The sequence below is a fragment of the Rana temporaria genome, chromosome 3, assembly GCF_905171775.1.
Source record: "Rana temporaria chromosome 3, aRanTem1.1, whole genome shotgun sequence".
NCBI lineage: Eukaryota > Metazoa > Chordata > Amphibia > Anura > Ranidae > Rana > Rana temporaria.
In genome coordinates this window covers 471188673-471201919 of record NC_053491.1, presented here as the reverse complement: position 1 = coordinate 471201919, position 13247 = coordinate 471188673, and the positions used below count along the sequence as shown (strand labels likewise).

General features: G+C 41.7%; 1 protein-coding gene across 1 annotated transcript; it reads right to left on the bottom strand.

Annotated features, from left to right (window-relative positions):
• Nucleotides 1–1696: 1696 nt before the first annotated feature.
• Nucleotides 1697–11901, bottom strand: LOC120930650 (olfactory receptor 11L1-like). The gene is made up of 4 exons (XM_040341828.1): nt 11472–11901; nt 9096–9160; nt 5681–5779; nt 1697–2913 (listed from the first exon to the last, which is right to left on the bottom strand). Exons 1-4 carry the CDS (start codon nt 11899–11901, stop codon nt 1960–1962), a joined length of 1548 nt encoding a protein of 515 aa, XP_040197762.1. The 3' UTR covers nt 1697–1959.
• Between the last annotated feature and the right edge of the window lie 1346 nt (nt 11902–13247).

Sequence of the window (13247 nt, the reverse complement as noted above, 5' to 3'; positions counted from 1 at the left end):
TATGTCTGAATGGACACAGGGAGCTCTGACTCGGCTCGGGTGCCCCCATAGGATGCTGCTGGCTATGGGGACACTCAATACGAGGGAGGGGCCAGGAACAGCAAAGAGGAACCTGAGTAGAGGAGAATCCAGGCTGCTCTGTGCAAAACCAACTGCAAAGAGGAGGTAATGTTTTTAAAAAAGAAATTACAAAAATCGAGACTTTACAATCACTTTAAATAATGTATCGAAACAAAACAAAACAACTTTTTTTCATTTTGCACATGTCTAGTTGATAAATGTAAAATTATGCCCCTGGGGGCTAAGAATATGCATGCATCATACATACAACTGGGGGAATCAATGGTGGAGAAGGATTTGGGTGTTCTGGTAGATCATAAGCTTAATAATTGCATGCAATGCCAAGCTGCAGTTTGCAAAGCGAGCAAAGTCCTTTCTTGTATTAAAAGAGGTATGGACTCCAGAGAGAGAAATAACATTTTGCCCCTGTTCAAATCATTAGTAAGACCTCATATGGAATATGCAGTTCAGTTTTTGGACAACAGTTCACAAAAAGGATATCGGGGAACTGGAGAAAGTGTAGAAAAAGGGCAACCAAACTGATAAGAGGCATGGAGGAACACTCTTCATGTCTGGAAGAAAAGAAATGTAATCTCCAAATAAAGAAAGGCTTCTTCACAGTAAGAACTGTGAAAATGTTATAGATCCCCTCAAGAGGTGGTTCTGGCCATCTTAGTAGATTGTTTTAAGAAAGAACTGGATTCTTTCCTAAATCCACATAATATAACTGGGTACTAATATTTATGAGTGAGTGAGTGAGTGAGAAACTTATATAGGGCAACACATGCGAACTGAATCGCCTCTGGGCGCTTAGTATCCATTCCCTGAGTAAACTTTTTTGCCCTCAGAAGAGATGGGTTTTGATTTTTCTTCTGAAGGCCAAGTAGTTCACCTCCAGTCAGATGCTGGTTGGTAGAGCGATCCATAGTCTAGGTCCCTGGACTGCAAATTTTCGTTCTTCTTTGCACTTGTATCTGGCTTTGGGTATCTGGAGTAGATTTTGGTTGGTGGATCGCAGAACGCGATTGGGGTTGTGAGCTTTTCGTTTTTCGCATAGATATTGGGGGGCATTTCCTTGAACACACTTATGCGTTAGGTAACGCTGATCCAGGGAATATCTGATTGCCTCTTAAAGCAGAGTTCCAGCCTTTTTTTATGTTTATTAAAAGACAACAGCTACAAAAAGCATAGCTGCTGGCTTTTAATAAACATACACTTACCTGCTCCACTGTCCAGTGCCGTGCCACCCGGAGCTCTGCTCCTCTACCCCCCTCTCCGCCGGCACCTCCATCCTAACTGTGGGCCCCCGGCCATGACGGCTTTCGGCTTCACGGCCGGGCACTCACTGCGCATGCGCGAGTGGCACTGCGCTACCCTGTCACATGTCCCAGTTGATCGCTTACAGGGAGGGGCCGCCTTAGGCGATATGACGTATCACCTAAGCAGTCCCTGGGCAGAAGGAGGAAGTGGTACAGGAAGTCCCACTCCTCCTGAAGCCCCCCACTCCTCCCCCCCAAAAAAATGACATGCCAAATGTGGCATGTAAGGGGACGAGGAGTGGTTTAAGTGGAAGTTCCACTTTTGGGTGGAACTCTGCTTTAAGGGATCAAGAATATTTTTTTTCCCCACTGGAGCAAATCAGATCCTGTTTTATTGTTTTTTTTGTTTGTTTTTTTACGTCCTCTGGATGAACTGTGGGTATCGGAGAGTGTATATGGAGGTTTCCTATTTGTGCTTCTTGTATTATTATTTTTTATTCCATTGGTTAAACTGGATCGACTCATTTTTAAACCAGATTAATTATGCAGCTATGTAACTATGTGGAATAAGCTGTTATGGGTTTCATCTTTGACATCAAGATCCAACCTGCAAGTTCAATTTAAACATATTAAAATGTTATCATAATTTTCTAAAATGCAAGTGCTGACAGTGGTTGAAGATTTTAGCTGTGGCACTTTTTAAGTCTTTATTCCTCAGGCTGTATATAATTGGATTCATCAGTGGGGTGACCACAGTGTACACTAATGACACAAATTTAGTGATATCCCATGACTGTCCTCTACGGGGTACCAAATAAACACAAACTATGGTACCATAATAAATGCAAACAACAGTCAGGTGGGAGCTGCATGTTGAGAAAACTTTCTTTCTGCCAGTATTAGACGGGATTTTAAAAATTATGAATATAATATAAACATATGATACAATGATGATAAAGAATGGGATGACAACAGAACCAAAAATTATCAATGTCACTTCAAATAGAACCATAAAGGGATCAGAGCAGGAGAGTTGTAGGATTGGCTCAAGATCACAAAAAAAGTGATCAACTATATTGGGACCACAAAATGTTAATTTTGATATTGTTAAAGTGAGAATCAATGATAGTATTACACTTAAAATCCAACATGTGATAATCATTGTCCAGCAGAGATGAACATTCATTATTAAAGCATATTGCAATGGTTTACAGATGGCCATATATCGGTCATAACACATCACTGTCAGAAGAAGACACTCTGAGGCTTCAGAAACACAAAAGAAAAAAAATTGGCTGATGCAATCAGAAAATGATATTATGGAACCTTTCATCAACACAGTATGGAGTGTGTTAGGAAGAATGTTAGTTGCCAGTAAGATATCCAATGCGGAGAGCTGGGAGAGGAAGAAGTACATGGGGGAATGGAGGGATTTGCTGTAGGACACCAGTGTGATGATCAGGAGGTTTCCACATATTGTCACACAATAGATCAAAAGCAAAATCAAAAAAATCAAAAATGTTATACTGTGTGGAGTCTGAAGTCCTAATAGTTGGATCATGGTAATATTGGACATATTTTTTTCCTCCATAACCTGGAGAGAGAACAATAAAAACTGGAAACTGCTTTGTTCAGAAGGGAAAATGAAATGTAGTCAGGTAATCTTAACAATTTTGTGCTGATATGTTTTTAAAAAGATTTGCAAAGATATAGAAAGTGTTAAAAGTGCCATAAGCCATTCACTATATGGTGACCATCACAGCTTTTTGCACATTCCATTCCAAAATTAAGATAATTAATATGGATTTGGTCTTCCCCTTATTTGTGGTTACACCATTCTACACTCTTCGAGGAAGGCTTTCACTAAGATTTTGGAGGATGTATTTAAAAAAAAAAAAACATTCTTTATTTTAATGTTTTCAAAAAATAATGTTTACAATAAAACGTAAATAATACTGCTTGTATACATGAAGGGACATCACAGAATGTTTAATTGGGACAAATCTTGTACAAATACATAATGAACGCAATGATAACACTACGAGATCTTGCATGAAGGTTGGTTAAGCATCTTGGAAATTTTCTAAAAATATTTGACAAGAAGCAGAAAAAAAATATTACATGTAGGGATGAGAGTTCCAATGTACTCGATTCTGAAAATCCTGTAGTGGTACAGAATTGTTCAGAGACTGTCCAGTTAAGTTTAAGTGTACAAGAAGGGACAAAATGGAAAGGGAGGGGGGAAAGTAAGGAGGGGCGGGGATAATGAGAAAGAGGGAACCAAGAAAAAAGAGGGAAATAACACACAAAAAGCATACCATCCAAAACATCTAACTGACTAATGTCGAGTACACACGGTCAGAAATTCTGCCAGAAAAAGTCCGATGTGAGCGTTTGGTCAGAAATTCCGAACATGTGTAGGCTCAATCTGACTTTTGCTGGCGAAATTTCCGCCAGCAAAAGATGGAGAGCGAAAATTCCGATTGACTGTAACAATTCTGACGCGCAAAATTCCGACGCATGCTCAGAAACAATTTGACGCATGCTCAGAAGCATTGAACTTAATTTTCTCGGCTTGTCGTAGTGTTGTATGTCACAGGTTCTTGACGGTCGAAAGTTCAGAGAACTTTGGTGTGACCGTGTGTATGCAAGCCAAGCTTGAGCAGAATTCTGTTGGAAAAACCATCCAAGGTTTTCCCGATGGAAAATCTGATCCTGTGTACGCGGCATAAGTCCCGCAGTATTGTCCAGAGAATGCAGATACACCCTCCGATTTTGTTTGTTGTCCTGTGTGTCAGGTAGAAGAGATAATTATCTGGTATTCTGATCCAAGGGGGGCCACTCAATAAGAGTGAAATGGAGCGATAAGAACTTGCAAAAGAAGGGAAATGGGTAGGTAACTAATAGGTGATCAGAAAGGAAAATGGGGGCCAAAATGTCTGGAAACTAGAAGCCACATAGTCATTGCATTTCCTTTAGAAAAGTAATTAAATGTACCTTATTATGGAGGATGTCTGTGAGAATTAAGCCAAAATAGCATTTGTGAGGTCAGGTTCTGATGTTGGAAAAAAGACCTGGCCCACAATTGGCATTCAAATTCAACCCAAAGGTGTTCGGTGTGGTTCAGGTCAGGGCTCTGTGCAGTATTCCTTTCCACCAAACACACCAAACCATGTCTTTATGGAGCTGTCTTTGTACATGGTTGCACAGTCATGATGGAACAGAAAAAGGTCATTCCCCAAACTTTTACCACAAGGTTGGAAGTACACATCTAAAATATCTTTGTATGTTGTAGAATTAAGAGCACACTTCACTGAAAACACATGCACTCCTTAACTTGGCTGGGCATCTGTGTGAAGATTATAAAATTATCAGCCATTACATCCTCCTTTGCCAACAAAAGAGCTCTTGTCCATCGTGCCATGGACACCACTAGACCTCTGAAGGTATTCTGTGGTATCTAGCACCAAGACGTCAGTAGCAGATCCTTTAAGTCCTGTAAGTTGTGAGGTGGGGCCTCCATGGATTGGACATGTCTTTCCAGCACACTCTACAGATGCTCAATAGCTTGAGACGTGGAAATCATTGTTGTGTTCCTCAAACCATTCTGGAACCATTAATGCAGCGTGGCAGGGCGCATTATCCTGCTGAAAGACACCAATGCCATCAAGTAATACCGTTTTCATGAAGGGGTGTACTTCGTCAGCAACAATGTTTAGGTAGATTGTACTTGTCAAAGTAACATCCACATGAATGGCAGGACCAAGGTTTCCCAACAGAACATTGACCAAAACATCACAAGCGACACACACACATGTCCATCCACATGATGTAAAAGAAAACATGATTCATCAGACCACCTTCTGCCGTTGCTCTGTGGTCCAGTTCTGATGCTCACATACCCATTGTAGTCACTTATGGCTGTGGATATGGGTCAGCACGGACACATTGACCAGTGTGTGGCTACACAGCTTCAAACACAACAAACTGTGATGCCCATTTTTTCTGCTTTCGAAACATCATGGACAACATGTTTAATTGCTGCCTAATGTATCCCACAGATTTTCAGATGCCATTGTCATGAGATAATCAATGTTATTCACTTTACCTGTCAATGATCTTAATGCTATGGCTGATCGGTGTATATCAATCTAGCAATAAAATACAATAAAATCAATAAAGTATGCTTAATTCATTCAAAGAAAAACATTATTTTTTGCAAAGGTTAACAAAAATGTTTGCAGTAGATTTTTGAATGAACATTTTCAGACCTAAAGTTTAAAACTGATTTTGGTACCACCTGCCCATCTCCTATGCTGCTTACCTCCAGTAAAAGCTAAGAAGACCAGTCAAATACTTACCTCTGATCTGGAGTTGCTGATTCCCTGATACAGCATGCCAAAAGCCATGACCCAGGGACCATAAATATAAAAGGTCGATACACTGACTGCTCTTTTTAGCTTTCCGAGAAGGAAGACACATCAAGTAGAATCTGAACTCAAGGCAGATTTTGACTTTAGGTTGGTTTTAACCAAGAAATACAATTCAAAAAGATGCAATGCAACAATAACTGTGTGCCCTTCACTATTGGAATGACTAATCATACAGAATAGAGTTGCTTTATATAGAAATTGATGGAATTATGTGTAGTCCCTGGGAACTGGAATGTTTAAAGATAATTGTGCAGGGCTAATTATTTTTGATGTTGAGATGTTATATTTAGATATGTTTTTATTTTTATTTTATTCTTTCACAAAAGCTTTTGTTAACTGTTTACAGTATTGGGGAAAAAAAGTAAAATTATTTGAGGACTGTAGGAAGGATTTGCCCCAATTTAAAACAAACTTTTGTGCAGGCTAGTGTGTTTTATGGTAATGGGGCTTGACCTGATGTTTTTGGCAGTTTTTTTTTAACTGCGCATGCGCCGTGCGCCTACATTTCCCAGTGTGCATTGCGGCTACGTCCGCCGCACGGGCCTATTGATTTCGACGTGGACGTAAACGACGTAAATCCCTATTCACGGACGACACGCAAACAACGTAACATTTTCGAATTTCGAAGCGGGAACGGCGGCCATACTTTAACATTGGCTACGCCACCTAGGGGGCAGCTTTAACTTTAGGCGGCCTATCTCTTACGTAAACAGCGTAAATGTACTGCGGCGGCCGGGCATACGTTTGTGAATAGGCATATCTACTGATTTACATATTCTACGCCGACCGCAATGGAAGCGACACCTAGCGGCCAGCCAAAATATTGCAACCTAAGATAGGACGGCGCAAGCCGTCGTATCTTAGATATGTTTAAGCATATCTCTGTTTGAGAATACACTTAAACATAGGTCGGCGCAGATTCTGAGTTAGGTCGGTGTATCTACTGATAGGCCGACCTAACTCTACCTGAATCTAGCTATTGGTGTTTACTTGGTTTTAAAAACATTTTTTTTGTTGCTAGAAAATGACTGAGAACGCCCAAACAATATATATTTTTTTCTAACACCCTAGAGCAGGGGTCTTCAAACTACGGCCCTACAGTTGTTCAGGAACTACAATTCCCATCATGCCTAGTCATGTCTGTGAATGTCAGAGTTTTACAATGCCTCATGGGATGTGTAGTTCCGCAACAGCTGGAGGGCCGTAGTCTGAGGATCCCTGCCCTAGAGAATAAAATGGCTGTCGATGCAATACTTTTTGTCACACCGTATTTGCGTAGAGGTCTTACAAGCGCACTTTTGTTGGAAAAAATAAGACAACAGCAAAGTTAGCCCAATTTTTTTTATATTGTGAAAGATAATGTTATGCCGACTAAATTGATATGCAACATGTCACACTTCAAAATTGCGCCCGCTCGTGGAATGGCGTCAAACTTTACCCTTAAAAATCTCCATAGGCTATGTTTAATTTTTTTTACAGGTTGCATGTTTTGAGTTATAGAGGAGGTCTAGGGCTATAATTAATGCTCTCGCTCTAATGATCGCGGGAATACTTTAAATTTGTGGTATGAACACCGTTTTCATATGCCGACGCTGCTCAGGTATGCTTTTTCTTCCGTGCGCAAGCTCATCGGAATGGGGCACTTTTTAAAAAAAAACATCTTATTTATTTTAGTTGATTTTATTTATTTTTACACTGCTTTTTTTTAAAAAAAATTGAGTGACTTTTATTCCTATTACAAGGAATGTAAACATCCCTTGTAATATAAATAAAGCAATACAGGTCCTCTTAAATATGAGATCTGGGGTCAAAAAGACCTCAGATCTCATATTTAGACTAAAATGCAATAAAAAAATATCATTTGAAAAAATTACAAAAATAAAATGGCCCTTTAAGAGCTATGGGCAGAAGGGACATTTTGACATTGTTTCCACCCTGTTATGGTATGGAGACAGGTGGGGGCCACCTTGCCCTCACTCGTATCCATACCACTGGCATGACAGGATCCACCTCCACTGCTACGGATGGTTCCGGTAAATGGCGGAGGGCGAGGGAGAGCGGCGGAATCCGCCACAGAGACCACCATTATCGTTAACCAAACCGCCGCCTAAAAAGAGATGGATACCTTGGTTATGGCAGCAGCTGCTGCCATAACAGAGATGACCCTCTTCAAAGTGCTGACGTGTATAGTCGTGCGGCAGTAGGTAAGTGGTTAAAAAGTAGCAACTGAGATTTAAAACAAGTGACCTCTGTAACCTCTGTTTTTTTCTGGTACTTTGAAGCAATTAATTCTTAAATTAACCTCAGAAGCACCTAAGTTGTCCAAGGATACTATTTCCTCACCTCCTTCCTCACCACCTTCCTGGATATTGGATGGTTGGAAGGCTGACAAGTAGGGATGAGCCAAACACCACCCGGTTCGGTTCGCAGCAGAACATGCGAACAGGCAAAACATTTTTTTATTTTTATTTCAATATTTCTTTATTAGTATTTTCAGAAAAATGAACAATGCGTACAAATAATCAATCAATCAAGTCAGTTGTCCCAACCGGAGCATAAGAACAAAGATTAGGTAATTCAGTTCCATTGTAGTGTAGCCGATCTTACAAGGTATGAACAATACAAAAGTTATAAATGTTAACATGTTCAGCACCAGCGGGAGGGGAGAAGGAGGTAAGGTGGGACTTGAGGTGGGGATGAGGAGTGGGGGGGGACACCAGCAGGGTGTAAATTTGTGTTTTATAGTATTAGGAAAAAGAGAAGAAAGATATTGACAATTTGACTCTGTGATATAGAAAACATCATATTGTTACAGTACATTTTGGGTGTGCGAACCAAGCTGACCATTCAGTGAGAAATGTTGCCATACTGAAATTTTTCCTGGCAACTAACCTCTCCATCTCGCATTGAAGATTCAGAGCCGCAATTGTACTGAAAATGGACATTTTCCAGAGTTTGGTGACATTTAGCTTTGCCGCAAGTAAGAGATGTATTATTACTACCCGTGTTCCGGGTGGAAATTTCTCTATCCCAAGATGCAGCAGTGCTAGGGCAAGATTAGGGGCGACTGTGTTATGTGATATGGAGAAGATCAGAGCAAATATCTGTCTTCAGTATGAGCTTAGGGATCTGCAGAACCACAGGATGTGTGCTATAGTCCCAGTACTTCCACAGGACCTCCAGCAGGTAGCTGGATGCCCCGGGAAGAACTTTGAGAGTCGGAATGGTGTCAGGTACCATCTGTGTATGTTTTATTTTGGTAGGATTCCCAGTGATTGGAGCAGTGGGAGGCTGTGTAGGTTAGTTTAAAGGCCTGTGTCCACATATCAGGAGTGGGACTCACATTCAGTTCTTCGACCCATTTCAAGAGGGTGGTGATTTTGGAGAAAGGAAGATTGTCACTGAGAGCTGAATAAATTATGGATACACCATGTTTAGGATAAACCGAACGAGTGTAGAAGTTATAAAGAGGTTCAGGAATGGTAATCGTTAAGGGGTTTTTAGAAGTTTTCAAGGAAGTGGGAGATTCTCATGTATGCAAAAGCTTTGGTGTCAGGCATGCTGTATTCAGTTTGGAGATCTCTGAAGGGTTTTGGAGAGCCGTTCTTGTACAAATCATATAAAGTATTAATCCTATATTTCTGCCAGAGTGCACTTTGAAAGGTATCGGTAGGGAATGAGGTGGATTATCAACAGGTTTGAGGTGGGTGAATTTTTTCCAGGCAGCCAGTGAAGCTGAACTTAGGGGGATAGGGTCAGTTCGTCACGAGGAGAACCCGCTGAAGTGAGTAGGAGGATGTCTACCAATTTATTTGGCAGATAGGAGGATGGCTCCATGATGGACCAGGTCTTATCCGGAGTTGGGTGCCACTATTAGTAAAGCTGGTCCATGATGTAAGCATAATAGTAGTTTTGGATGTGGGGAAGACCTACTCCTCCTTTTTTGTGATGTCTAGTTAGGATGTGGTGGGCACATATGGGAGGTTTGGCATCCCAGACATGATTTGATATTAATTTTTGTATTGAGGTTAAGAAGGAAAGGGGTATTGGGATAGTTACCATGTGGAATAGGTAAAGAATTGTGGGCAAAACAGCATCTTAAAGGAGGCAATTTTGCCTATTTTGGATAGACCAGTTGTGCGCATTTGACATAGCAAGTTAGGAAGCTGTTTTTGGAAAGCACAATAGTTAAGATCATATAGGAGGCGAAGTGAGGGGGGCAATTTTATCCCTAGGTATGGTATAGATTGATTTAACCAAGTAAAGATAAGATTCTCTTTCAGGAGGGATTCTTGTCTTTTCGAGAGATTTAGAGGGAGTATCAGGGATTTGGAAGAATTGAGCTTGTAAAAATAGGCTAGACCAAATTGGTTAAGGATTTCTTGGAATGCTGGCATGGAGTGGGTTGGGTCTGTGACCAGAAGTATGACATCGTCAGCAAAGAGACTTATTTTGTGTTCCATGCCGTTGTGATTAATGCCTGAGATGCGTTTGTCCTCTCTAATCTTCGCTGCTAAAGGCTCCATTAGGAGATCAATAATTATAGGGGAAAGTGGCAGGGTGCCGTGGGAGATCTTGAAAGGTGTAGATAGGGTTCCCTCTGTCAGAATTCTGGCAGTTGGATTGGAGTATAGGGAAAGTATTGCAGATTGAAATCGTCCAGTGATGCCAAATTTAGTATGTACTGCTTTCAAGAATCCCCAGTGCACTCTATTGAACACCTTCTCTGCATCCAGAGATGGGAACAGAGAAGGCGTTCATGACTGAGTGACGTGATGTATCAGGTTGATGACCCTCCCGGGTGAACCAAGGACGGGAGACACTTCAACAATCTAGTTGCAATAGCTTTAGCATTGATTTTTACATCCTGTTAAGGAGTGATATTTGCCTATAATTAGTCGCAAAGGCAGGATCTTTTTCCGGTTTGGGGATGGTGGTTATAATAGAGCGTAACATATCAAATGGAAGAGAGTCAGAGGTGGCAGCAGAGTTGAAGAGGGTCGTGAGGTGAGGGGAGACAAGGGTGGCAAATTTATTGTAAAATTCATTGGTGTAGCCATCTTCCCCGGGTGATTTTTGAAGGGGCAAAGTGTTAAGGGCCTTGAAAATTTCATAATTTGTGAAAGGTTGGGAGAGTATATGTAGTTGATCCGGGGTGACAGATGGGAGATCAATTGAGGCTAAGAAGCCTTGAATAATTGGATCAGTTGGTTGAGGTGTAGATGGGTCCTTTGTCAAATTGTAAAGAGAGGAATAGTAGTCACCAAAGGCATTTGCTATATCCTGTGGGTTAATGAGGAGTTGTTTGGTGGTTGGATGGTAGAGGGATGCAATTTATGTTTGTGTCGTTGTGTTTTGACCTGTTGAGCCAGTAAGGCTCCTGCCTTATTTCCTAGGGCATAGTATCTGACCTTAGCCAATTTAAGATTGTGTTCAAATTTGTAGAGTAATAGTGAGCAAAGTTTGTGCCTCCAGTCAAGGATTTCATTAACAAGTTTATAGGAGGGATTTTGTTTGTTTTGATTTTCTAATTGGGCAATTTGGGAAAGGGCCTCTTCAATTCGCCTAGACCTCTGCCTCTTAACCCTACTTTGAAGCTTAATGAGGATTCCATGCATGTATGCCTTGCATGCAGACCACAGTACAAATTGATCAGTGTTCGGTTGGTCATTCAGATGAAAGAAAGCATGGTGTTCAGTGGTTATTGTTTGGGAGTTACCAGAGTCTGCGATGAGAGAACTATCAAGTCTCCATATAAACGGTACTTTTGATACACGGTTCCCCACTGTTATGGAGACCGGCGCGTGGTCTGACCACGTAATGGAACCGATCGATGATGCAGTTACATCCTGAAGAGTAATCTTGTCAGCAAGGAAGGAGTCTATCCTAGAATAAGAGAGATGAGAAGAGGAAAAGTAGGAGAAGTCCCGTTCAATACCGTGCTGGCATCTCCAAATATTGAAGAGATTGTTTGTCCGAAGAAAGGGGTTCAAGGCAGGTTGATGACGTTGGGTGGTTGATGTGGTGTCCATATTTGGGTCGCCCGTTATGTTGAAGTCACCTCCAATAAGTATTCTTCCTTTCTGGATATTATTAAATTTCTTGTAAAAATCGTTTACAAAATCGTACTTGTTGCTTGTTTGGACCATATATGTCGGCCAATGTGTAGGTGGTTTGGTTGATGTCACATAAAAGAATAAAGGTAGTGGCCTTGAGGATCCAGAATGGATTGATGTAGTTGGAAATGCAAGGGGTCTCATATCGCCAGGAGGACTCCATTCTTCTTCTTTGGGCCCGAGGCTAAGGCCCCGTACACACGAGGGGATCTCCGCTGGAAACGGTCCGCCGGACCGTTTCCAGCGGAGATTCCTCCTCCGGATTTGGATCCAATGGCTTGTACTCACCATCGGATCAAAATCCGCGCGGAATTCTTCCGCGGTGACGTGTCGCGCCGTCGCCGCTATGATGACGCGGCGACGTGCGCGACGCTGGAAGGTAAGTACTTCCACGCATGCGTCGAATCATTACGACGCATGCGAGGGAGGGGAGCGGACGGATTGATCCGGTGAGTCTGTACAGACCACCGGATCAATCCGCTGGACCCGATTCAAGCGGATACATTTCTTAGCATGCTAAGAAATTTATATCCGCTTGAAATCGATCCGGCCGACAAATCTCCGCGGATAAATATCCGCTAGGCCGTACAGACGACCGGATTTATCCGCTGGAACTGATCCGCGGATCAATTCCAGCGGATAGATCCGGTGGTGTGTACGAGGCCTAAGAAGATTTGGCTGTAATTTTTCAGTGTGAACTTGGGGGTTTTATCGGCTGCAAAGCGGGTTTCTTGCACTAATAGGATGTCGGCTTTTTGGTTATTGGCTCCCTTAAGTAGCGCAGATCTTTTTTGAGGGGAGTTTAGGCCTCTGGCATTTATAGAGACTACTTTGAATGCCATTGTGAGATGTGAGTCTCAATAAAGGATCGGCAAGTTTCAGGCGAAGGTGTGTTGAAGATCCCAGATAGAAACAGATAGCTGGTCATTGGATATGATCGCAACCAGGGTGGTAATACCCAATATATGTTTCCTATCAACAGGCTTCCTCAGGGGTGAGGTTAGGATCAGTAAAAGGCCATCTCTATTAATAATAAAAGCACACATGTTACATATAAGATAAAATCACATAGATTACATAGCAAAGAGTTAGTCAATACAACCTTGTTTGCTTTCATTTAGGGAGAACATGCTGACCTGCTATCCCGGGTAGGGAGGAAAAGGGAAAATATCTCCTTGATCCTGCCAGTGACTAAGGGCACCGATATGTTCCACAGCCAAAAAGGAGGCATGGAACCTTAATCCAGAGTAGCCGCTACATGCAGAGGCATCAACTCATCCACAGAAGGGGAGAAGGAGACCCAGCTGTAGGGAACACATGACGCCTAGTGAGTATGGTGTTCCAAAATTGAGTTTAAATCAACTGAATTAAAAAATAAG

Excerpts from the sequence above, each read along its gene's own strand:
- LOC120930650 (XM_040341828.1), bottom strand. The coding sequence starts at position 11,901 with ATGGTCCAAACAAGCAACAAGTACGATTTTGTAAACGATTTTTACAAG. Across the intron at positions 9,161-11,471 it reads TTCTCTCATCGCAGACTCTG|CTCTCAGTGACAATCTTCCT; the intron begins GTAACTCCCAAA and ends TAATTTATTCAG. Across the intron at positions 2,914-5,680 it reads TCAGCAACTCCAGATCAGAG|GTTATGGAGGAAAAAAATAT; the intron begins GTAAGTATTTGA and ends TTCTCTCTCCAG.